The sequence below is a fragment of the Oncorhynchus keta genome, chromosome 12 (assembly GCF_023373465.1).
Source record: "Oncorhynchus keta strain PuntledgeMale-10-30-2019 chromosome 12, Oket_V2, whole genome shotgun sequence".
In the NCBI taxonomy this organism is placed as follows: Eukaryota; Metazoa; Chordata; class Actinopteri; order Salmoniformes; family Salmonidae; genus Oncorhynchus; species Oncorhynchus keta.
In genome coordinates this window covers 25,908,871-25,935,540 of record NC_068432.1, presented here as the reverse complement: position 1 = coordinate 25,935,540, position 26,670 = coordinate 25,908,871, and the positions used below count along the sequence as shown (strand labels likewise).

The window sequence follows — 26,670 nt, the reverse complement described above, 5'->3', positions numbered from 1 at the left end:
TCTGCTGTCAAACTCATCAGAAATAATTTCAATAGGGTTGAGGTTGGGTGATTGTGGAGGCCAGGTCATCTGATGCAGCACTCCATCACTCTCCAACACCTTTTTGGTTAATACATGATTCCGTATGTGTTATTTAATAGTTTTGATGTCTTCACTATTCTTCTACAATGTAGAAAATAGTAAAAATAAAGAACAACTCTGGAATGAGTAGGTGTGTCCAAACTTTTGACATGTACTGTGCTTAAAACACCTTCTGTGTATAACAGGCGCAACCTGTGAAAGCAGATAGTTAATTAGAGACTAGAAAATAGGGAGTCAATGCATATTAACAAGGAATATATAGAAGAGTTTCAAAAATTGACCATCCATATGTCACATAGAATTGGGAATAGACAACAGTTTGGGGATGGGACTCCTAGTGTGAATAGACAACACTACAAGAAGCATACAAGGTCCTCCTCATTAAGCCCTTGCGGGTGTATAGTTTTTAAGTAGGAGACCATTAACATATCTACCAGTAAATGATAACTAAGGCAACAATGGATATGCAAAACAGATATTGAAAATGTTTGGTCCGAAGTGTTGGTTAGTAGGCTATTTGCGATGAGGAATTTAGTAGTCATACACTGTTTGCATAAATATTTAATGACTTTCCCAAAAAACCTTCCCAATTAAATGTTGACTGCAATTTAGGCCTACTTGACAAAGTTATAATACTGATTTATATTAATGGGGAGGGCATTTGTATTGCTCAATTTAATTAAAATGTTTTTCCCAGATCTCAAACATGTTCTTCTGGTGTGGTTTAAGGATTGTTGTGAACTTAGAAGGTTTTTTTTTGTGGTTTTGAGAATGACATCTGAAAAATGATTTTTCACACAGGGCACCTTTCCTTCACACAGGCCCCACTTCTCCAGGCACCACTACACCACTGCATAGGGCCGATGGAAAGACAGCAATCACACACAGAATTATGTTAATTAAAGGATAAGCAGTCCATTCACTTGGACAAAATAATCCAGTAGGTCCCAATCATAAGAATACAAAAACATTAGGGTAAGCATTTCCTTATCGAAATGTACAACTATTACTTCCCATTGCAAAAAAACATTTCACGTTTAGCACACAAAGTAACCTAACGTTTAAATGCAACAATGTTTCACACATACACAAAAGTTATTTTAAAATAGATGGCTAACAACAGCATGCCCACTGCAATAAAAATCAAAGTTCCACTCATGAGATGATGATAATTTGAAAGTTATTCAAATTAGCAACAACTTCTGTAGTATTATCTAAAATCAGGAGGCAGGACAGCATGTTTACTAGCCTAGTCTGCGCATATCATACATAGGTACGGATACCCCCAAGGGACATCCTACTACATCTTCCCCTCTCCAATGAACAAGAACTCAACATGCATGACCACTGAAGCATAACTGAAATGCAATTTGGAAACCAGTATTATTCTCTAGCATGCTACTTCACATCCTGAAATAGTGTGAAAGCATTAAATTACACAGTATGAACTTAGGTACAGTCTCTTTTTGGTCTTTTTTGACCAAGACCAGACGAAGAGCACACATTACACCCATTTTAAGGTCTCTGCACTGGCTGCCTGTGAGTTTTAGAATTCATTTTAAGATTGGTTTTTAAATCAATCCACAATTGTGCAGCCCAATACATGTCAGACATGCTTTTAAGTGATGTACCCAGTAGGTCCCTCATGTCCTCTGGCACTGGCCTTTTATCTATCCCAAAGCCTAGTACCAAGAGGCATGGAGAGGCAGCCTTTAGTTATTATGCCCCCAGCATCTGGAATAGACTGCCAGAGAACCTGCCAGGGCTGAAACTTTAAAAGCGATCTTAAAACACATATTTTTAACTTTGCTTTTCCTTAGGGTGCTTTTTAGTTTGTCATTATTTAGTTTTTTATTTTATGTTTGTTGTGTAGTAAATATTTCAGCTTTTATTTTTATGTTTTTTTTCCTGTAAAGCACGTTGCATTACATTCCATGTCTGATATGGGCTGTATAAAGCTTCATTTGATTTGATGTTGTGAACAGAGTGCCCCATTGTGGCAGTGGGGCTATGGTATGGGTAGGCATAAGCTATGGACAACGAACATAATTGCATTTTAACAATGGCATTTTGAATGCACAGAGATAACGTAACGAGATCCTGAGGCCATTTGTTGTGCCATTCAGCCGCCACAATCACCTCATGATAATGCATGGCCCTGTGTCGCAAGGATCTGTACACAATTTCTGGAAGCTGACAATTTCCCAGTTCTTCCATGGCGTGCATACTCACCAGACATTTCATCCATTGAGTATGTTTGGGATGCTCTAGACTGACGTGTACAACAGCGTGTTCCAGTTCCCACCATTATCCAACAACTTTGCACAGCCATTGAAGAGGAGTGGGACACAAGATGCAGTTCATAATAATGGAGCTAATGGAATGGTGTTAAACACGTGAAAATCATGTTTGATGTTTATTTAACTAGTTAAATAAAGGTTAAGAACAAATTCTTATTTACAAAGACAGCCTACCCTGGCCAAACCTGGACGATGCTTGGTCAATTGTTTGCCACCCTATGGGACTCCAATCACAGCCGGTTGTGATACAGCCTGGAATTGAACCAGGGTCTGTAGCGATGCCTCTAGCACTGAGATGTAGTGCGTTAGACCGCCGCGCCACTCGGGAGCCCATGTATTTGTTACCATTCCACCAATTCCACTCCAGTCATTAGAACGAGCCGGTGCCACCAACCTTCTGTGGAGTGGGATAACATTCCATAGGCCACAATCAACAGCCCGGTCTACTCTATATGAAGATGTGTTGTGCTGCATGAGACAAATGGTGATCACACCAGATACTGACTGGTTTACTGAGCCACGCCCCTACTTTTCTTTTAAAGTACCTGTGACCAGAGGATGATCTGTATTCCCAGTCATGTGAAATCCATAGATTAGTGACTAATGAATTTATTTCAATTGACCGATTTGCTATTATGAACAGTAATTCTGTAACTCGTAAAATCTTTGAAATTGCATATTGAGTTTATATTTCTGTTCAGTGTGTTTGTATTAATGTAGTCATGCAACAGTCCGTAGGACCTTTGTTTCTATTGTCCATGTCTTTAGACAAGAACAGCTCAAGGACTGCACTAATGATGTTCTGTATTATGTCATGTTTTATGTGGATCCCAGGAAGAGGAGCTGCTGCTTCAGGGGATCCTAATAAAATACAAAACACTAAAGATGCAATGTTGTTTCTATGATGACAGGAAGAAAATAAATGTTTACGAAGACATGTTAAGTTTTATTCTAAAAACAAAAAGTTTAAGTTCACAGATTTTGCTCAAGCTATTCATTCACAACATAAAAGGCCTTGGCTGCTGTTTATTGCACGAGTTAAGAGAGTGAGATGTTTACAACAAGTTCATGTTGAAGCTAGAAGAATTTGCATGTCAAATGACACTTCTATTTTGCACTCATCACCAACCTCAACATCTCACCACATTTGCAAAATAATTGTAGTCTTTTCATCTTGCATAATATATAAACAGTTCTGCACCTAAGATGATTGGCAGGATGATGGCATATCAAGTCTCAGTAATTTTGCTAACACTTCTTGGAAATTACCATGGGAGTGACTTTTAACTCTAATTCAAATGTGTGATAGAAAAACCCTTATACTGTACATTTACCATTTTACTCAATTGAGTAGAACCCCACAAGTGTATTTTTATGACATTCATCACTGATCTGCCCTCTGTGTGGAGGAAGAATTGTTTTACATCATCAAAATCATCAACAACTACAGTACATGGGGCATCAAGGCACTAAACAACACTCTGCAGCCCAGTCAATAAAAATGTGACATTGAAAAATTCCTAAGGCACATTTTAGAGCAATACCTCCGAGGGTTGTAACAAATACAAAAAGTGCATCAATATATAAATTTATGAATTAAAAAAAAAAAAATGTTCCATTGGACAAGGGAGGACAGGTTCTCTTATTTACATAATACAATACTTAGTGGCATCATATAAACACAATCTAAATCCATTAGAATTACTTCTCCTTCCAGTTTCAATGAAGTATGCGTGTGCTGGGAGGGGACACCCATCAGCTCTTTGGCTCAATTATCACACTATATTAACTCCTGAGGCCATACCATTACAATTGCATTGTTTGTGCATTTAGCAACAAAAAAAAGGCCTCAAAACATCTGATATTGAACTTTTAGGGCCTAATATATGGGACAACTACATGGATACATGGGGGAAACAAACATGGTGTGTGTGTGTGTGTATGTATAGCCTTCTAGTGCCACCTAGTGGGAGTTCTACTGCACATGAAAGCAAGTGATCGTATCTTATCAAACTATACTCCCTCATCTCTTCTGTCATGGAACATATCTATAAATGTGGCATACGCTGAAGAGACTCCATTCGGAGACATTTAAGATAGTCCTTGCCAATAGCAAAGTTGACTAGGTCAGGCGGAATAGTAAAGCAACCTAAAACATTAAAACCTGCCATTTTCACCCCGAGTGGAGTAGGGACATGAGCCTTGTATACTGGACGAGGATGAGAGCACGGGTGGGTTTATACACACACCCACAACTTTATGTATATCGATTGAATTCCAGAGACAATCAATCAGATCCATGCACGTGAATGGGGTGTCGAGGCTGAACAAACAGCTGCCACAGTTCTGAGGTTCCGAGGTGGTCCCGCTCACTCTTTTCTCATTGGATGTGCAGGATGTCACTCTCTTTCAATCCGAAGCGGGTCTTATACTTGTCAAAGAGGCTCCTGAGGGACTTGATGTACATGGCATGGTACAGTTCCACCATATCCCGAGTAGGCTCCTCAACCTTTGGTACCGTGATCGGTTCACCCACTAAGAGAAGGGGGTAAAAAAAAAAAAAAATCAATATCCGCAACAAAAAAAACACCAAAAAAAAAAAAATCAGCTGACATTTAACTTTTTGGTTTGACGAACTGCAACATTTAACATAAACATGGCCTTGATGCAGGGGAGAGAAAATGTTGACTGTGTGGATGGTTCTGTTAACAGAGGAGCAAGAGTTGCCCTTGAACTGCTTGGTAGTAACCATAACCCCAACCTAGCATTGTAATTACTTAATAATATATGCCATTTAGCGGACGCTTTTATCCAAAGCGACTTAGAGTCATGTGTGCATACATTCTACGTATGGGTGGTCCCGGAATCGAACCCACTACCCTGGCGTTACAAGCGCCATGCTCTACCAACTGAGCTACAGGACTACTTAAGATTTTTACAGATGGACAATAATCTACAGATCCTGGCTGACAGAACAATTTGAGTTGAGCATATATTTTGATAGATGGCTAACAGGAAAATGGCTCATAATAATGGCCGGAACAGAGAGAATAGCATCAAACACATGGACTGGATCACTACCAGAAACTAAATGCCTGTGAGATACTTTCAGTGGGGTCTTGGAGAGAGTTTCTCACCGATGGTAGTGATGGGTTTATTGTAAGGCACCATTCCCCAGGAGTCAGAGAAGAGGCCACAGCCATGGAATAGACAGGGAGCAAAGCCCAGAATCTTCTGCAGCCGCTTCTGAGCTAGTCGACACCAGGTTCCCTCCTCTAAGATCACCTGCTTGTACACATTGTTCTCCCCAAAGGAGTAGACCGGCACCAGGTCAGACCTGACAGAGAGCAAGGGTTTACATTAGTCTCCAGAAGTTACTCATAGGGCATAATGGATATCATCTGATCTCTGAATGATGAGCTGACTTGTTTTGGAGCTTCCCTGCTCTAATTATTTCAACATCTGTCATGAAAACGCATTGAGGAATTTAGAAAAGGAACCTTTGGGAAGCATTTAGCCAGGGTAACATAGGCCTGCCTACATGCCACTTGTCTTAGGAGGTCCTAAAAATATGAGCCAGTGACCCAGATATGTACTGTACATGCCAGGGGAAATTAGCAATCATGCATGTTATCGAAGGTTGTCATGAATGAGGGTCTACTCTACATAACATTTTATACAACCTCTAAGACACTGAACCAGCGTATCTACAATCCACCAGACTATTTTTATCACTGAAATAGGCTTGTTTGGATAAGTTGAGCAAGTCAAAATGGTAGCCTACTGGCCCTGGAATAGAGTGAGATTCCCAGTTAGTCTGATCTGGTCTATGCCAGCTCACTCGGTGTGCTGAAACAGTGTTCTCAGGAGTCACAATCTGATGGAGTCTATCCTTTGGCCTTGACCCGGGTGTGTGTACTCTATGCCAGGAGCTCTGAGCAATTGAGGACCAATTACCACACAAGTAAGTGTGTGCAAATCAGGGTTGTGGTCAATTCCAATTAAATTCACTCATTAAGTGAAGAATTTACATTGAATTCAATATAATTTCAACAATGTTGAAATTAGACAGTTTTGACTTTGAATTTAATATTTGTAAATTTCACAGTTAATAAACTTAGTATCACAAATTGACTGCAATTTAAATGATTTCAAAATAGCTAGGTTGTCTGAACAATGACATGATCAGCCTGAAAGCCTGAGGAAATTGGAATTGTCAGGGATAATATTGCATTAGAAATTGAATCCTTGGAATTGACCTAACATTGGAATTGAGAGAAAATTAATGTCTGAATTCAAAGATTGACCTGGAATTTGAATTAAATAGAATTCTCAGGGAGGGGAAATTTAGAATATACATTTTTAGACTTAACCCAACCCTGGTGCCAATCAAACCTATTGTTGAGCCAATTCTCTCGATTCAATCCAATTGGTCATAATGACACCCATGTCTGTGCTGCCCGATGAGATGTCTTACATAAAAACAAACACCATGTAGTCAGATCAGTTGGTGGTGTAACAGAGGTACACTTTATACAAATAAGTATGCGGACACCCCTTCAAATGAGTTTTGGCAATTTCAGCATCAACCTTCCAGCATTGGCTGGAGTGGTGTAAAGAGCACCGCCATTGGACGCTGAAGCAGTGGAAACAGGTTCTCTGGAGTGAATCACCACACTTGACCATCTGACAGCCCGACAGACGAATCTGGGTTCGGCGGATACCAGGAGAACACTACCTGCCCCAATGCATAGCGCCAACTGTAAAGTTTGGTGGAAGAGGAATAAATGGTCTGTGGCTGTTTTTTTTTTTATGGTTCGGACTAGTTAGTTCCAGTGGGGGGGAAATCTTAAAGCTACAGCATACAATGACATTCTAAATGATTCAATGCTTCCAACGTTGTGGTAACAGTTTGGGGAAGGCCCATTCCTGTTTTAGCATGACAATACCCCTGTGGCCAAAGTGAGGTTCATACAGAAATGGTTTGTCAAGATCGGTATGGAAGAACTTGACTGGCCTGCAAAGTGCCCTGACCTCAACCCCATCGAACACCTTTAGGATGAATTGGACCGCCGACTTCCCAGGCCTAATCGCCCAACATCAGTGCCTGACCTCACTCATGCTCTGAATGGAAGAAAGTCCATGCAGCAATGTTCCAACATCTAGTGGAAAGCCTTCCCAGAAGAGTGGCGGCTGTTAAAGCAGCAAAGGGGGACCAACTCCATATTAATGGCCATGATTTTGGAATGAGATGTTCAACGAGCAGGTGACTACATACTATTGCTCATGTAGTGTATGTGTGTAGCGAGGATTTGTGTATGACGGAATGTTTGCGCTCTACTCTCACCCTTGCTGGAGGGCCAGCCTCACAAATCCCTTGCGGTTATTCAGGGTGACAGAATTCATGCCTGGAGCACAGTCCAGAGATTCTGCTGCTCCCCCGACAACGATGACCACTGCGTTGCCAGTTCCATTCCGAGAGAGGAGGTAGTCGATGGAGTTACGGTTCACTGGGCAGATACCTAACGCATGGGAGAGAATGGGGTTAGGCTCAGCAATCAAACATGGGCCCAAAGACCAAACCATAAAGTCTGTTTTCAGTAGACATTATTTAAGAGAAAATGCATACTGGTTGAGCACAGACACATAATTGCTGTAAATTTTACATTACACTGCAATACTACTCTAAATTACCAAATTAAGATAACCTGCACTGTTAGCTTTTGACAGAAGCAGCTCCCTACAATAGCGTGCTCAGCAAATACAGGTTGGTAGACAGAAGCTGGCCGTTTCATCCTGGCTGCGTAATAGGACAAAGCTCAAGAGTTCTGCGAAATTACAGTCTGTAGCTAAAAGGCTGTTATCGGCAGTTTAAAAGAGAGAAGAGGCAGCCTCTTCAGAGGGACAAAACTCCCAGAAACCATCTCACCCCCAGACATGAGATAGTCTCTAAGGATTGGCATCCGGAAGTTTCCAGCCAGGGTGGCAAGAGAAGGCTTGATGCCCGGGAACTTCTTGGAGAATCCAGTGGCCTCAGTCCCGAAGTTACAGAAGGCTCCAAAAGAGAAGATCCCATGGGGGTGGTATCCAAAGATGTAGTTTCGGCTGGGCAGCAGGTTGTGTGTCTTGATGAGCTGGAAAAAAAGTTGACAAAAAGAGACATGAGTTGACATGATTAGACTGTACTATCACACCAGTCTCAGAGGTGAGGTTAAGAGGACTATTTTCCTGTAAATGGAACAGCTTTTCATTTTAGCCCTGATATGATGCATCTTTTACGCTCAAGTAATACAATAATTCACAGGCAAATAAGGCAATAAAATGTGCTGTGTGTGGGATGTTTACCTGCACGTTTCCACTAAATAAAATCAAATGTATTTATATAGCCCTTCTTACATCAGCTGATATATCAAAGTGCTGTACAGAAACCCAGCCTAAAACCACAAACAGCAAACAATGCAGGAGTAGAAGCCAGTTCCATTCTGAGAGAAGAGGTAGTCGATGGAGTTACGGTTCACAGGGCAGATAGTGTGAACAGTAGTTCCATTACAGAGATGCAATACTTCTGCCCTGTTAGAGCGGCCCCGGTCAACTGCAAATGCGGTTATTGTAAATTGGAAAGGTCTAAATCAAGTAACATTTTATTGGACACATACAAATGGTTAGCAGAGGTTAAATTGGAGTGTAGCGAACTGCTTGTGCTTCTACTTCCGACAGTGCAGTAATCTCTAACAATTCCACAACGACTACCTAAATCACACAAATCTAAAGGGATGAAATAAGAACATGTTTTTTTTATTTCACCTTTATTTAACCAGGTAGGCTAGTTGAGAACAAGTTCTAATTTGCAACTGCGACCTGGCCAAGATAAAGCACAGCAGTTTGACACATACATAGTTACACATGGAATAAACAAAACAGTCAATAATACAGTAGAACAAAGGGTTCTACAGTGACTGCAAATGAGGTAAGATAAGGGAGTTAAGGCAATAAATAGGCCATGGTGGCGAAGTAAATACAATATAGCAATTAAAAACACTGGAATGGTAGATGTGCAGAAGATGAATGTGCAAGTAGAGATACTGGGGTGCCAAGGAGCAAGATAAATAAATAGAGAATGGGGAATATATGTACATAGAAATATATAGATGACCGAGCAGCATATGCAAGATGCAATAGATGGTACAAAATGTAGTATATACACACATATGAGATGAGTCATGTAAGATATGTAAACATTAGTGGCATTATTTATTGTGACTAGTGATCCATTTATTAAAGTGGCCAATGATTAAAGTCTGGATGTAGACAGCAGTCTCTGTGTTAGTGACGGCTGTTTAACAGTCTGATTGTCCAGCTTTGATGCACCTGTACTGACCTCGCCTTCTGGATGGAAGCAGGGTGAACAGGCAGTGGCTCAGGTGGTTCTTGTCCTTGATTATCCTTTTGGCCTTCCTGTGACAGCGTGTGCTGTAGGTGTCCTGGAGGGCATGTAGTTTGCCCCCGGTGATGCGTTGTGCAGACCGCATCACCCTCTGGAGAGCCTTGCGGTTCAGGGCGGTGAAATTGCCGTACCAGGCGGTGATACAGCCCGACAGGATGCTCTCAATTGTGAATCTAAAAGTTTGTAAGGGTTTTAGGTGGCCAAATTTCTTCAGCCTCCTGAGGTTGAAGAGGTGCTGTTACACCTTCACCACACCGTCTGTGTGGGTGGACCATTTCAGTTAGTCTGATGTGTACGCAGAGGAACTTAAAAACGTTCCACCTTCTTCACTGCTGTCCCGTCGATGTGGATAGGGAGGTGCTCCCTCTGCTGTTTCCTGAAGTCCACGATCATCTCCTTTGTTTTATTGATGTTGAGTGAGAGGTTGTTTCCCTGACACCACACGCCGAGTGCTTTCACCTCCTCCCTGTAAACTGTCTCGTCATTGTTGGTAATCAAGCCCACTACTGTTGTGTCGTCTGCAAACTTTATGATTGAGTTGGAGGCGTGCATGGCCACGCAGTCGTGAGTGAACAGGGAGTACAGGAGGGGGCTGAGCACGCATCCTTGTGGGGCCCCAGTGTTGAGGATCAGTAAAGCGGAGGTGGCGTTTCCTACATTCACCACCTGGTGGCAGCCCATCAGAAAGTCTAGGACCCAATTGCATAGGGTGGGGTTGAGACCCAGGGCCTCAAGCTTAATGATGAGCTTGGAGGGTACCATGGTGTTGAATGCTGAGCTAGAGTTAATAAAAAGCATTCTTACATCGGTATTCCTCTTGTCCAGATGGGACAGGGCAGCATGTGAACTGAAATGAGTCTAGGGTGGCAGGTAAGGTGATATGATCCATGACTAGTCTCTCAAAAGCACTTCATGATGACAAAAGTGAGTGGTACGGGGCGGTAGTTATTAAGTTATCTTTGCCTTCTTGGGACTGGGAGTGATTGAATATGTCTAAACACACCAGACAGCTGGTCTGCACATGCTCTGAGGACACAGCTAGGGATGCCATCTGGGCCAGCAGCCTTGCGAGGGTTAACACGTTTAAAATGTCTTACTCACGTCGGCCACGGAGAAGGAGCCCACAGTCCTTGGTAGCAGGCCGCGTCAATGGCACAGTATTACCCTCAAAGCAGAGTGCTGAAGCGTGTAAAAAGTGTCAGTCTTCGATTGCAACACTCACTACTGAGTTCCAAACTGCCTCTGGAAGCAACGTCAGACCAATAACTGTTTGCCGGGAGCTTCATGAAATTAAATGGGTTTCCATGGCCGAGCAGCCACACACACAAGCCTAAGCTCATTGTGCGCAATGCCAAGCGTCGGCTGGATGGGAGTAAAGCTTGCCGCCATCGGACTCTGGACTAGTGGAAACGCCTTCCCTGGAGTGATGAATCACACTTCACCATTTGACAGTCCGACGGACGAATCTGGATTTGGCGGGTGCCAGAAGAAAGCGACCTGCCCCATTGCATAGTGTCAACTGTAAAGTTTGGTGGAGGAGGAATAACGGTCTGGGGCTGTTTCATGGTTTCGGCAAGCCCCCTTAATTCCAGTGAAGGGAAATCTTGACGCTACAGCATACGATAACATTCTAGATGATTCTGTGCTTCCAAAATGCCCAATGCCCATGTGCACAAAGAGGTCCATACAGAAATGATTTGTCAAGATCAGTGTGGAAGAACTTGACTGGCCTGCACAGAGCCCTTACCTCAACCCCATCGACCGTCTTTGGGATGAATTGAAATGCCAACAGCGAGCCAAGCCTAATCGACCAACATTAGTGCCCGACCTCACTAAATGCTCGAGGCTGAATGGAAGCAAGTCCCTGAAACAATGTTTCAACTTCTGGTGGAAGGCTTCCCAGAAGAGTGGAGGCTGTTATTGCAGCAGAATGGGGGCCTTCTCCATATTAATGCCCATGATTTTGGAATGAGATGCTCGATGAGCAGGTGTCCACATCATTTTGGTCATGTAGTGTACCTTTGATAAGCAGCTAGCTAGATAGCTCCAATGCCAATTTTAAGTCTTTCTAAACTAATATCTGACGAACTCGGAAATATGAAGTTATTTCAGAATGAAAGTTAACTGGCTAGCGCATCATGCTTTGTGATATTGTTAGCTAGCCATTCTGGTGCACTCAATCTTTTGTGAGCTGACTGCTCGGTCTAAATATTATAATCTAATCTGTTTAAAAACAGTGGCAGCATGTGTAGCAGTGGTTATTCAGTTTTTGATATGCAAAAGTAAAATGTGTATTTATGCTGTTGCCCAAATGCACAAATCTCTGAGAAAATATATTTATTATTTTTATTTAAAAAATTTAAAAACTAGATTATATTTGTGTCATGCTGTTTTGTTGACAACTCCAACCACCTTGTGCCCCAGTTATTCAGCCAATAACCGGCCACCGCTGTATTTGATAACATACATGCAGTAAGTGGAAGAGAGAAGGAGCCCTTGCTGGCACTGCAAGATGTAAGGGAATACCCCCTGTATTGGACAAAAATGAATGGCATGTCATTGGCATCGGACAAACCATATACACATTGGCCAATACCACCCACCCGGCGTTGATTCATCCAAAGTGTATTGCAAATGCCATATGGTAATTGCCAGTTGTAACACTTTAAAAATTCAACAGGGGGCAAATGCGCTCCACCGGGGTTTTTCATATTGGATATGTAACCCAAATTAATGTCCAAAGTAAAATTTTGAAAAATGAACTTTTTTTTCAAAAACTTATCACCCCTTAAAAAGTGCTTTCTGGACCGTTTTTCGAAATTCTTTCGATTTTTTGTCAATTACACATGTGTAAGAACTGTATGAATATACTTTTGTCCAATTTTATTATCATAATTTTTTTTTTTTTTTTTTTTTACATGCGCATAAGGAATATGTTTTGTCCAATTCCAATATGATTTCATAGGAAGTCAAAAGTCAAAAGTCAAAATGTCAATTTTGTAAAAACTTCACACACCCTTAAAAAAGTGCTTTCTGGACCGTTTTTTGAAATTCTTTCAATTTTTTTGTCAATTACACATGTGTAAGAACTGTATGAATATACTTTTGTCCAATTTTATTATCATATTTTTTTATATATTTTTTTAAATTGTGCATAAGGATTTTTTTGTGGGCCAAATGACGTAAGAAATTTGACATGCTCAAAAATCCTGCAGAAATGCAAAATTGACTGGCCTGATGAACTCGGGATGGCCGGGCAGTGATAGTTGTTCCTTTCCATCACTCGTTGTGTTGACTTCATCATGTCCATTTTGTGATGTTTTTCACTATATAATCATATTGCAAGTGCACGTGCATTTGCAATATGTTTCAATGTGCATTTACCATATGAAATTTGACATGCTCAAAAATGCAAAATTGACTGGTCTGATGGACACAGGATGGCCGAGCAGTGATAGTTGTACATTTCCATCACCTGTTGTGTTGATTTCATCATGTCCATTTGTTTATGTTTTCTCACTTTTGCAAAGTCACTGTGCATTTGCAATATGGTTCAATGGGCAGGTACCATCACGAATTTGTCATGCTATAAAAATCCTGCAGGAATGTGAAATTGACTGGTCTGATGAACACAGGATGGCCGAGCAGTGATAGTTGTACATTTCCATCACTTGTTGTGTTGATTTCATCATGTCCATTAGGTGATGTTTTTTCACTATAGAATCATATTGCAAATGCACGTGCATTGTTGTGCAACTGGTAACCCAAAAATAAAAATATGGTTGTAAATGCATTTACCGGTCATTCTGATATTAATGCTCGCTATGGGAACACAGGATGGCCGGGCAGTGATAGTTGTACATTTCCATCACTCGTTGTGTTGATTTCATCATGTCCATTAGGTGATGTTTTTACACTATAGAATCATATTGCAAGTGCGCGCGCATTTGCAATATGTTTCAATGTGCATTTACCATATGAAATTTGAAATGCTCAAAAATGCAAAATTGACTGGTCTGATGGACACAGGATGGCCGAGCAGTGATAGTTGTACATTTCCATCACTCGTTGTGTTGATTTCATCATGTCCATTAGGTGATGTTTTTACACTATAGAATCATATTGCAAGTGCGCGCATTTGCAATATGTTTCAATGTGCATTTACCATATGAAATTTGAAATGCTCAAAAATGCAAAATTGACTGGTCTGATGGACACAGGATGGCCGAGCAGTGATAGTTGTACATTTCCATCACTCGTTGTGTTGATTTCATCATGTCCATTAGGTGATGTTTTTCACTATAGAATCATATTGCAAATGCACGTGCATTGTTGTGCAACTGGTAACCCAAAATAAAAATATGGTTGTAAATGCATTGTAAATGCGTTGTAAATGCAAGGTTAGGCTTGCACGGATCGGAAGGACCTTAGGAACGTACCTGAGGTCGAATTGTGCTTCTCACCCTAACGGTTCTCTCACTGTCACCCAAAAGCAAATGACGTTGTGGGGCAGGCTTCATTTTGGGCCTACTTTTCTAATGGTCGCTGCGCTCAGACCGAGCGAGCTACGGTCAAGCGGGATATCTCGAACGGCCTAGACATTATGTTTATGCCATTGCCTGCTCTCTGTGTCTTTGAGAACCACACTTTTTCACTCCATCCTTGCTGTGTGTGCGTGTGAGAGCTTTTCTTTGACATCTGTTGGGAGAGATGACTGATTTACAGTTCATGAGGGTTACCTAGTCACACATATGAAGTTTTGAAAAGATCTGACCTTTTAACCCATGGAAACTGCCACTGTGACACCATTAAAGGCACTTCCGGTTGGCACAGGAAGCTATAAATAAACTCATATCATGATTGGGGTATGCCTTTACAGAATCCCGAGTTTTAAGTCTTTACGTTAAGAACTGAGTTATTTACGGAGGGTTTAGTGAGTGTGTGTTATTTCAGAAAATCATAGAAAATCACAGAAATCTCGCAGAGCTCCGCAGCACACTTTAAAAGATTCGTAAGAACAACCTGCAACTGGATCTGTAACCGTTGAAAAAAAAACACCTATCCGTGAACATCACCAAGGTGTCGTTAGATTTCTCTTAAATGACGATAGATAAATGGCTGGTTCTTTTTTTATTGACACCGGAGGCTCCTTGACTTTGACGTGAAGTGGAAAAATAATTTCTCTATTTTCATTTTGGACCTTTAATCCCAGATAAATGGCCATAACTCAAAAACCGTTGAGGCCTAGACGCCATCTTGTTCGGGGCCAACTGCCCATTATGCCGCCCCTACGCTCACCGAGTTTCGGCTTCTAAATAGTTTCAGTTTTCGAGATAAGGCCCCGTCGTGAATCGTGATGTTTTGTAGCAATAGCCATATGATTGCTTATGCCCTCTTGTGGGAATTTCCGGGACATGGGAAAAATGACATAAATCTTATTATTTTTGTAAAACGGAAACCGAATGTCCGACAACGTTCATTTGATGACTTCCTGGTAGGTCCGGCCCTGCCGCTGGTCCGCGAATTTTACAAACGATTTCGGACGTCTAGTAAGGGACCGTACATTTGCAATATGGACTTTCTCACTAACCATACAGGTACTGCCGAATTCTTCCCTTAAGGTATGTAAGCCACCGTCCCTGCATGCACTGACACCAGCCAGCCATGACTACCAGCTGACATCCAACTGCATTAGTTGCACAAGCTAAAACAAGTTAAGCAACCATTCATCTGAAGCAGGAGGTTGACATGTGAAGTTTCTAATATGTCTCAAGCCCTACCAATACCTGGCATACAGTGACTCTGAGTCAGAAAACCCTACAATTGAAGCCCCTTAACTCCACAAAACAGCAGTAAAAATCATCCTGATTACAAACCCCAAAAATTACAATACTGTAAGCCTCAAATCGATGCAGATACATGTTATAAAACACAGCCATCTTATTCAGTTTGCATTAGAGCTACTTGATGCAAATAAGTGATCATCAAGCCACTCAGACAGAAACAGTCAGTGCTCAAAGTATGAATCACAAGCAGGGCCAAAGTCCAAGCTCCAGAGGCAACACACACACTTGAAACCCCCCTGGCTGTTAACTGTCAATAATTGAGTCATTATGGTTAAGACTACCTTTAATCTTAAAATCGGTCAAAGGCTTTAAGAGCCTTTGACTATACTTTCTATGCATGAGTGAAAACGATTGTATGGTAAAACATTTATTGTAGGGTTAATGTTTCTAAAATGCTCAATTTTAAACACTTAAATCAAATAGCTGAACTGACTGAACGACAATTAAACATTGCAGATGTCATTTGAATGCCGTTGGTTCATTGATATTCATGAGGAGTGTGAAGGCATACAAACAACTCAGCTAATTCATTCCTTGGTCAGGAGAGCAGCGTGAGAAAGCACAAGAGGAACTTGCAAAAAAATTGCTTGCTGTTAAGATACCAAGAGAACGTGTCTCCCAACAATCTCCAGGTGCGGAGGAGCGCAATAATAAAATCGGGGAAAAAAAGAAAAGCAAAAAAACTCTGCGATGAGCTGTCGCCTATCCTTTCAACTGACACGTCAACTCCTTATTGCATCATCAGGGAACAGGAACCAACAGCTGACACTGGATACAGTCACAGATAAGATTATAGTCATGCTTGTGTTACATCACACAATAATCAATAAAAACCATTGATGCTCTTTAACTTTGTATCTGACCAGAAAAAGCATATTTTAGCATCTTTACATGCAGGCATATCTATGTTGTATTCCATCACAAATGTCCAGTTTAATAGCAAACCTAATTATCTGGCCTTATGACACCGCTTACACACTGACAAGTGAAAACCATCCCACTTTTATTTGTTTATACATCCTCCAATATAAGAGGTCAAGATGCTACATAGCACTGAATGGCCCATTCCCAAATTACACCTGTAAATTCACACTATACCTTTAAAATGTTAGGCCTATTCTTTTCCACTCACCCTGATGGGAAAGTAATCTCTGAAGTAAGTCCACACAGTCCAGTTCCTCACCCAAGAGGACCTCCTGCCACCTGAGAAAACAGAGGTAAAGGATAGATCTCCAGTCAGAATAATAAATCATGTAACCCACATAATGATTAATGCAAATAAACAGTAACATAGTGCCAATTAACTCAATTTCCCAGCACAGCTCCATAGTCAGACAAACCACTGCTTCTGAAATTACATCAGTTTCACACACACACACACACACACTACCAGTCAAAAGTTTGGACACACCTACACATTCAAGTGTTTTTCTTTAGATTTACACATTGTAGAATAATAGTAAAGAAATCAAAACTGTGAAATAGACATATGGAATCAGGTAGTAACCATAAAAGTATTAAACAAATCAAAATATGTTTGAAGAATACATGTAGCCATCCTTTGCCTTGATGACAGCCTTGCACACTTGCATTCTCTCAACCAGCTTCATGAGGTAGTCACCTGGAATGAATTTCAATTAACAGGTGTGCCTTGTTAAAAGTTAGTTTGTGGAATTTCTTTCCTTCTTAATGCGTTAAGCCAATCAGTTCAATAGTGACAAGACAACCCTATTTGGTAAAAGACCAAGTCCATATTATGGCAAGAAGAGCTAAAATAAGCAAAGAGAAATTACAGTCAGTCATTACTTTAAGACATGAAGGTCAGTCAATACAGAACATGTCAAGAACTTTGAAAGTGTCTTCAAGTTCAGTCAAAAACCATCAAGCACTATGATGAAACTGGCTCTCATGAGGACCGCCACAGGAAAGAAAGACCCAGAGTTACCTCTACTGCAGAGGATATGTTAATTAGAAAAACTGCACATTCAGATTGCAGCCCAAAAAAATGCTTCACAGAGTTGAAGTAACAAACATATCTCAGCATCAACTGTTCAGAGGAGACTGCATGAATCAGGCCTTCATTGTTGACTTGCTGCAAAGAAACCACTACTAAGGAACACCAATAAGAAGAGACTTGCTTGGTCCAAGAAACACAACCAATGGACATTAGACCGGTGGAAATCTGTAATTTGGTCTGATGGATTTTTGGTTCCAACTGCCGTGTCTTTGTGAGACGCAGGGTAGGTGAGCGGATGTTTTCCGCATGTGTGGTTCCCACCGTGAAGCATGGCGGAGGAGGTGCGATGGTGTGGGGGTGCTTTGCTGGTGACGCGGTCAGCGATTTATTTAGAATTCAAGGCACACTTAAGCAGCATAGCTACCACAGCGATACGCCATCCCATCTAGTTTGTGCTTAGTATGAGAGTGATGGAATGCTGCATCAGACAACCTTGCCGCCGCAATCAACCAACCTCAACCCAATTGAGATGGTTAGGGATGAGTTGGACCACAGACTGAAGGAAAAGCAGCCAACAAGTGCTCAGCATATGTGGGAACTTCAAGACTGTTGGAAAAGCATTTCAGGTGAAGCTGGTTGAGAGAATGCCAAGAGTGTGCAAAGCTGTCATAAAGGCAAAGTGTGGCTACTTTGAAGAATCTCAAATATGATTTAGATTTGTTTAACACTTTTTTGTTTACTACATTTCATAGTATTGATGTCTTCACTATTATTCGACAATGTAGAAAATAGTGAAATTAAAGAAAAACCCTTGAATGAGTAGGTGCGTCTCACACACGTTCAAAAGTTGAGTCACAAATGTCTTTGTTTTTGAAAGAAAAGCTTATTTTATGTCCATTTAAAATAACATCAAATTGAGCAGAAATACAGTGTAGACATTGTTAATGTTGCAAATGACTATTGTTCCTGGAAACTGATTTGTGGAACATCTACATAGTCGTACAAAAATAAAAGAATGACGTTTCCAGCTACAATAGTCATTTACAACAATGTCAACACTATTTCTGATCAATTTGATGTGATTTTAAAATCGACACAATAAAAAACACAAAAAAAATGAGCTTTTCTTTTAAAAACAAGGGCGTTTCTAAGTCACCCAAAACCTTTGAACGGTAGTGTATGTATATAAACTCAGCAAAATAATTATTTGTAAAAATCCAAATAACTTCACAGATCTTCATTGTAAAGGGTTTAAACACTGCTTCCCATGCTTGTTCAATTAACCATAAACAATTAATGAACATGCACCTGTGGAACGGCCGTTAAGACACTAACAGCTTACAGACAGTAGGCAATTAAGGTCACAGTTAAGAAACCTTAGGACATTAAAGAGGCCTTTCTACTGACTCTGGAAAAAAACAAAAGAAAGATGCCCAGGGTGTCTGCTCATCTGCGTGAACTTGCCTTATGCATGCTGCAAGGAGGCATGAGGACTGCACGTGGCCAGGGCAATAAAATTGCAATGTCCGTACTGTGAGACTCCTAAGACAGCGCTACAGGGAGACAGGATGGACAGCTGATCGTCCTCGCAGTGGCAGACCACGTGTAACAAACACCTGCACAGGATCGGTACAGCTGAACATCACAGGACAGGATGGCAACAGCTGCCCGTATTAAAACAGGAAAGCACAATCCCTCAATCAGTGTTCAGACTGTCCGCGATAGGCTGAGAGAGGCTGGACTGAGGGCTGGGGCGGTGTGTCACAGCTTCATCGGACTGAGCTTGTCATTGCAGGCAATCTCAACCCTGTGCGTCAACCCTTCCTGCAGGCTCATCCTGAAATGACCCTCCACAAATTTCTTGTTAACAAACTATAGCTTTGGCAAGTCAGTTAGTACTTTGTGCATGACAAGTAATTTTTCCAACAATTGTTCAGAGATTATTTCACTGTATCCAATTCCAGTGGGTCAGAAGTTTACATACATTAAATTGACTGTGCCTTTAAACAGCTTGGAAAATTGCAGAAAATTATGTCATGCTTTATAAGCTTCTGATAGGCTAATTGACATAATTTGACATAATTTGAGTCAATTGGAGGTGTGCCTGTGGATGTATTTCAAGGCCTACCTTCAAACTCCGTGCCTATTTGCTTAACATCATGGGAAAAAATCAAAAGAAAGAGACCTTGGTCAAGGAGGTGACCAAGAACCCGATGGTCACTGACAGAGCTCTAGAGTTCCTGTGTGGAGATGGCAGAACTTTCCAGAATGACAACCATCTCTGCAGAAATCCACCTATCAGAGCTTTATGCTAGAGTGGCCAGAAGGCCAGACAGCCACTCTGTAAAAGACACATGACAACCCGCTTGGAGTTTGCCAAAAGGCACCTGAAGACTGAGACCATGAGAAACAAGATACTCTGTTCTGATGAAACTAAGGTTGAACTCTTTGGCCTGAATGCCAAGCGTTCCGTCTGGAGAAACCTGGCTACACCGTATGGTTGGTGCATGGTGGTGGCAGCAGCATCATGCGGTGGGGATGTTTTTCAGCGGCAGGGACTGGGAGACTAGTCAGGATTCAGATAAAAGGTCAACTGAGCAAAGTACAGAGATCCTTGATTAAAACCTGCCCCAGAGCAAGTTTCTGAATCTCCTTGAGTGGCCCAGCCAGAGCCCGGACTCTAACCTGACAGAGCTTGAGAGGATCTGCATAGAAGAATGGGAGAAACTTCAAAATACAGGTGTGCCAAGCTTGTAGCGTCTTACCCCAAAAGACTCGAGGCTGTAATCGCTGCCAAAGGTGCTTCAACAAAGTACTGAGTAAAGAGTCTGAATACTTGTTTAAAATGTGATATTTCCAGTTCTTATTTGTAATAAATTAGCAAACATTTCTAAACATGTTTTTGCTTCATCATTATGGGGTATAGTGTGTAGATTGAGGGGGGAAAAAAGAATGCAATACATTTTATAATAAGGCTGTAACCTAACAAAATGTGGAAAAAGTCAAGGGGTCTGAATACTTTGAAGGCACTGTATAGAAGGGCACAAGTTAACCACAATAGGGCAACGGCAGCCATTAAGTTAAGCAAGGAGCCGAAAGGTTGCCAGTTCAAATCCCAGGGCTGACAGGGAAAAACCCTCTCAACCTGATTAAGAGCCGGTTTGAGTGACCGTGGTACTTGCCTTGTTTGGGGGTGTTCCAGTCGAAGATGAGCCAGGTAGTGTACATGGCAGAGATTACCCAGAGGTCTGTGCAGAACATGTAGATTAACAGCACAGTGCAGCTGATGCCTATGTGGTCGGATAGGATAGGAGAGAGAGCAGAGGAACAGCTATTCAGCATCTGCACTGTACCACACTTCACTAAATATTTATTTTTCAAATGCAACATTTTCCTCATCCCTTATTTCCACACAAACACCATAAATGTATACTGCAATCTGAAATTCTGGGACATACAAACTAACAGAAACATCCCTACGGCCCACCAATGAATCATTTATTCTCAGAAAATCTCTTGTAATAAGAGAGTGAGTTTACAGGCTTGATGTCCTTGTTGGAGACTTACAGTATGAGACCACAGGGCCACTATATCCTTCAGTAACTACAATATTGAACAAAAATATATATTTTTAAAACATTTCTAAGATTTTACAAGTTACAGTTCATTTAAGGAAATCAGTCAATTGAAATAAATTCATTTGGCCCTAATCTATGGATTTCACATGAATGGGAATACAGATACGCATCTGTTGATCGCAGATACATGCCCCTGCCTTTTTAAGGTATCGGAAAACCAGTCAGTAACTGGTATGACCACTACTCGCCTCATGCAGCGCAACAGATCTTCTTCACATAGGTTTGATCAGGCTGTTGATTGTGGCCTGTGGAATGTTGTCCCACACCTCTTCAATGGCTGTGCAAAGTTGCTGGATATTAGCGGGAACTGGAACACGCTGTCGTACACAGATTCAGAGAATCTCAAACATGCTCAACGGGTGACATGTCAGGCGAGTATTCAGGCCAAGGAAGAACTGACATTTTCAGCTTCCAAGAATTGTGTACAGATCCTTGCGACATGGGGCCGCGCATTATCATGCTGAAACATGAGGTGTTGGTGGTAGATGAATGGCACAACAATAGGCCTCAGGATCTCATCACGGTATCTCTGCGCATTCAAATTGCCATCGATAATTGTCAATAGCTTATGTCTGCCCATACCATATCCCCACCATGGGACACTGTTCACAACATTGACATTAGCAAATCACTTGCCCACACGACGCCGTCTGCCATCTGCCCAGTACAGTTGAACTGGGATTTATCCGTAAAGAGCACACTTCTCCAGCATGCCAGTGGCCATCAAAGGTGAGCATTTGCCTCCTGAAGTCAGTTAGGATACTGAACTGCAGACAGGTCAAGACCCCGGTAAGTACGACGAGCACGCAGATCAGCTTCCCTGAGACGGTTTCTGACAGTTTGTGCAGAAATTCTTTGGTTGTGCAAACCCACAGTTTAATCAGCTATCCGGGTGGCTGGTCTCAGATATTCCTGCAGGTGAAGTAGCCGGATGTGGAAGTCCTGGGCTGGTGTGGTTACACGTGGTCTGCGGTTGTGAGGCCAGTTGGACGTACTGCCAAATTCTCTAAACAACATTGGAGGTAGCTTATGGAGAGAATTGAACATTCAATTATCTGGCAACAGCTCTGGTGGACATTCCTGCAGTCAGCATGCCAATTGCACACACCCTCAAAACTTGGGTCATCTGTGGCATTATGTTGTGACAAAACTGCACATTTTAGAGTGGCCTTTTATTGTCCCCAGCACAAGGCACACCTGTGTAATGATCATGCTGTTTAATCAGCTTCTTGATATGCCACACCTGTTAGGTGGATGGATTACCTTGGCAAAGGAGAAATGCTCACTAACAGGGATGTAAACAAATTTGTGCACAACATTTGAGAGAAAAAAGCTTTTTGTGCGTATGGAACATTTCAATCTTATATTTCAGCTCATAAAACATGGGACCAACACCTGACATGTTGTGTTTATATTTTTGTTTAGTGTAGTTAGAGCCACACAGAGATCCAGTCACATACTCACCCATGGCGAGGAAGGAGATGACCCACTGAAGAACTGCAATGACCTGAAGATGTTTCTCCATCTTGGATCGAAGGGCAGGCCATGGAGGGGAGGGCAGGTCCTGCAGGGACAAGAGGATGCTATAGCCTGTGCCTAGAGAAGATAGACAGGGTCATAAATTAGTCATACTGTACAGTACATCCACATCAATCGATTAAGTCAGTTGCAGTCAGTGAGAAGACTAGAATATGAAAATAATCAACTGTCTATCCTTTTCCCAGGTTCTCAAAGTCTGACAAATACACAAACAAGGGACATTAGACACTAGAGAGAAAATGAACAAAATGTTCATCCCTTACAAAGTGCCGTGATCAAACAGACCACAAGCAATAAACATCACAGATCACGTCAAATTCCTCATGCCACTGCAATTGCTATAGAGACAGAGCCATTTACCACCATGGTCTGATCACTACTCATAAAGAGCAGAGCCACAGTCCTGACAGCTACATGTACACTGAGTGTACAAAATATTAAGTACACCTTCCTAATAGAGTTGCACCGCCCCTTTTGCCCTCAGAACAGCCTCAATTAGTCGGGCCATGGACTCTACGAGGTGTCGAAAGCATTCAACAGGGATGCTGGCCCATGTTGACACCTATGCTTCCCACAGTTGTGTCAAGTTGGCTGGATATCCTTTGGGTGGTGGACTATTCTTGATACACAGGGGAAGCTGTTGAGTGTGAAATATCCAGCAGTTTGACACACTCAAACCAGTGCACCTGGCAAATCTTGTATCTTGCCCATTTGCTCTCTGAATGGCACACACCCATGTCTCAATTGTCTCAAGGCTTAAAAATGCGTCTTTAACCTGTCTCTTGCCCTTCATTATGACTTTACACCCCATTGTGGATTGAGAGTTACCTGTCTAAGATGGCAAGACCTCTCCCCATCATAAAGCACTGCTCTGCCTTCTTAACAACAAGGCAGGTCCTACAGGACCTAGTTTTGTTGCTCCTGGACTACTTCCCAGTCATGTGGTCAGGTGCCACAAAGAGGGACTTGGGAAAATTACAACTGGCCCAGAGTTCTGGGCAGCATGACTGCCCCTTAAAATGTACACGCAGAACTAAAATGAATAATATGCATGTCAATCACTCATGGCTCAAAGTAGAAGAGAGATTGACGTCATCACTACTTGTTTTTGTAAGAATGTTGAATGCGCCGAGCTGTCTGTTTAAACTACTAGCACACAGCTCGGACACCCATGCAAATCCCGTAAGACATGCTACCGGAGGTCTCTTCAAGCCCAGAACAGACTATGGGAGGTGCACAGTACTGCATAGAGCAGTGGCTACATGGAAAATTATTCCACATCAAGTAACTCACACAAGCAGTAAAATCAGATTTCAAAAGCAGATCAAAATACACCTTATGGAACAGCAAGGACTGTGAAGAGTTACACACACAGATAAACGCACATGTACACCTGGATTATGTGGTGTAGTAGAGTAGTTGCCAGAGGGCACACACTTAATGCAAAATATTGTATAATACCCTCAGTGTACATTTCGGTTCAAAAACTATTAGTCTTAGAAAGGTAAGATCAGGCCTCTAGGGCACTGCATCGCAGTGCCACCAGAGAATCCAGGTTCGCGCCCAGGCTCTGTCGCAGCCGGACACGACCGGGAGGTCCATGGGGCGACGCACAATTGGCCTAGCGTCGTCTGGGTTAGGGAGGGTTTGGCCGGTAGGGATATCCTTGTCTCATCGCGCACTAGCGACTCCTGTGGCAAACCGGGCGCAGTGCACGCTAACCAGGTCGCCAGGTGCACGGTGTGTCCTCCAACACATTGGTGCGGCTGGCTTGCGGGTTGGATACGCTCTGTGTTAAGAAGCAGTGCGGCTTGGTTGTGTTTCGGAGGACGCATGGCTTTTGACCTTCGTCTCTCCCGAGCCCGTACGGGAGTTGCAGCGATTTGACAAGATAGTAACTACTAACAATTGGAGGGAGGGGGGAGGTAAGAACTGTGAGATTCAGATACACGTGTCAGAAACAATGTGACGACTATGAAGCCTGATGCAGCAAACCAAACAAAACTTTGTCTTATAGGAATGACATACATATGAAGTGAAATCTGAAGTCTATCTATCCATTGATGTAAATATATATATACACACATGTCTGATTCCCAGCTCATCCACAAGACAGCAGTAGGAGGCCATCATGTCTCTTGGCTACTTGGGTCTGGTTTGGGTAGTGAGTCACTGTGCCAAAATAGCTGACTGGATTTTTAAGCCTTTAAATGACCTTTGAAGTTCCAGAATTTTAAAAATGTATTTTAAATAAGATACAGGTAAAGACAGGTGAAAATGACTAGCTGTCCTCCGGCTACACCATGGTGCTACCCTACAGTGCCGTTGAGGCTACTGTAGACCTTCATAGCAACACAGTGTGTTTAATAAATAACTATAGACAAAATTATCTAAAAATAATTTTAATGTCTCACTATTTTTTATGAAATTCACTGGGGATAGTCCTCCACTGACGTATATAGAAGTAGTGACAGACCAGAAGAGCGAGCCACTGAGGGGACACTGCTTAATCTACTCAAGTTTATAGTGCCTCATCAGCAGATATTTCCCATGCCACGGGACAACACAACCACGTAAACCAATCTTAATGGACTAAATAACACTGTGTCGTGCTGTCAAACAAAATACTGTCCGTTTTGCGCTCTGGACCACACTTGCATAATTAAGTCAATCGTGCGAAGGGTTTCGAAATCAGGGCTACTGGGCAGTATCAGCCTCAGGGGGTCAAAGACTTGATGTAGACTAGGGATACTACACAGTGAATCAGTCACTGACCCCACATCTTGCCCCTTACTGGGCAGCATTCAGCAGGGCACAACGTTGTGGAAAGTTGCTGATATAACTACATTATGTTGTACAAATTTGAGCCTCTCTGGCATGTAAAATAAATGAACTTGTAAGCCCTATTCATGATTTGTACTGTATATCTTCAACGTTCACATTTTCCTACTGAACTAGGCCCTGGTGTACACTTTTTCACTTCTCTTCCTTCACAGATCAGACCCCTAAAAATATACAAGCAACATGTCTGAAAACTACTGTGCCCAAATACACTCTTGACAACACACACCAATGTGTTGGTTTATCCGATGTCTTTCAGAACAAATGGCTTACATGACAATGACGTATTGCATCCACAACAAACAACATCCCAACAAACTTCTGATTATGTTTTGGGCTGCCATAGTTCTGTCATATTTTAAATGTTTTCCAAGCTGCTTCTTCATCTCACGAAAACGGATTACACGCCAACACAGGATTTGGAATATAGTGGAGATGATCCAATTATAAAATGACTGCCGATTATCAAATTACTGCCGCTTGATAGGGTGATTGAAGTCTGTGTGCAATTTGTTTGCAGTGCATTTTGAATGAGGGTGCATATCATACCTTTTAGAGCACCGGAGTAGGCAGCAAGTATGGTCTTCATAACTGTGGCTCCGGGAATAAACAGATTACAAGACTTGAAAATACTTTCTGCTTTAAAATGTGTAAACTCTACAGCTCCTCTATCTTGACTGCCTTCCACTGTACTGAATTGAAGCGCCGCACGCGCATTTAACCGGTATGGGAGGAGCCAGTCACAGTCAGTATGGGAGGGGGTGGGAGGTGTATTTTTATTAACAACCGATGCGCTCCTGGAAAATAACCTAAGTGGATGCGAATTTGGCACAGTCTAATTAACACTTGGGCCTGAAGGAGGCAGGCACGGTTAACACTGGACGAGCACTGTCACTGTCTCACGGTGTGTATTTACTGGACAGTCACGTGATGTCGGCAGTGATCAACGGTTGTGTTTTGACCATTTCCATCACACCTGACAGCCCGCCCCGCTATGAATTTATTATAGATGTTTTACTTTTAG

At 42.0% G+C, this 26,670-nt stretch overlaps 1 protein-coding gene across 1 annotated transcript; it reads right to left on the bottom strand.

The window, feature by feature from the left end:
• Positions 1-3,302: 3,302 nt before the first annotated feature.
• On the bottom strand, positions 3,303-26,385 carry LOC118391173 (diacylglycerol O-acyltransferase 2-like). The gene is made up of 8 exons (XM_035782279.2): positions 26,196-26,385; positions 22,731-22,862; positions 20,811-20,918; positions 16,804-16,874; positions 8,311-8,515; positions 7,729-7,903; positions 5,519-5,718; positions 3,303-4,916 (listed from the first exon to the last, which is right to left on the bottom strand). Exons 1-8 carry the CDS (start codon positions 26,233-26,235, stop codon positions 4,762-4,764), a joined length of 1,086 nt encoding a protein of 361 aa, XP_035638172.1. The 5' UTR covers positions 26,236-26,385; the 3' UTR covers positions 3,303-4,761.
• Between the last annotated feature and the right edge of the window lie 285 nt (positions 26,386-26,670).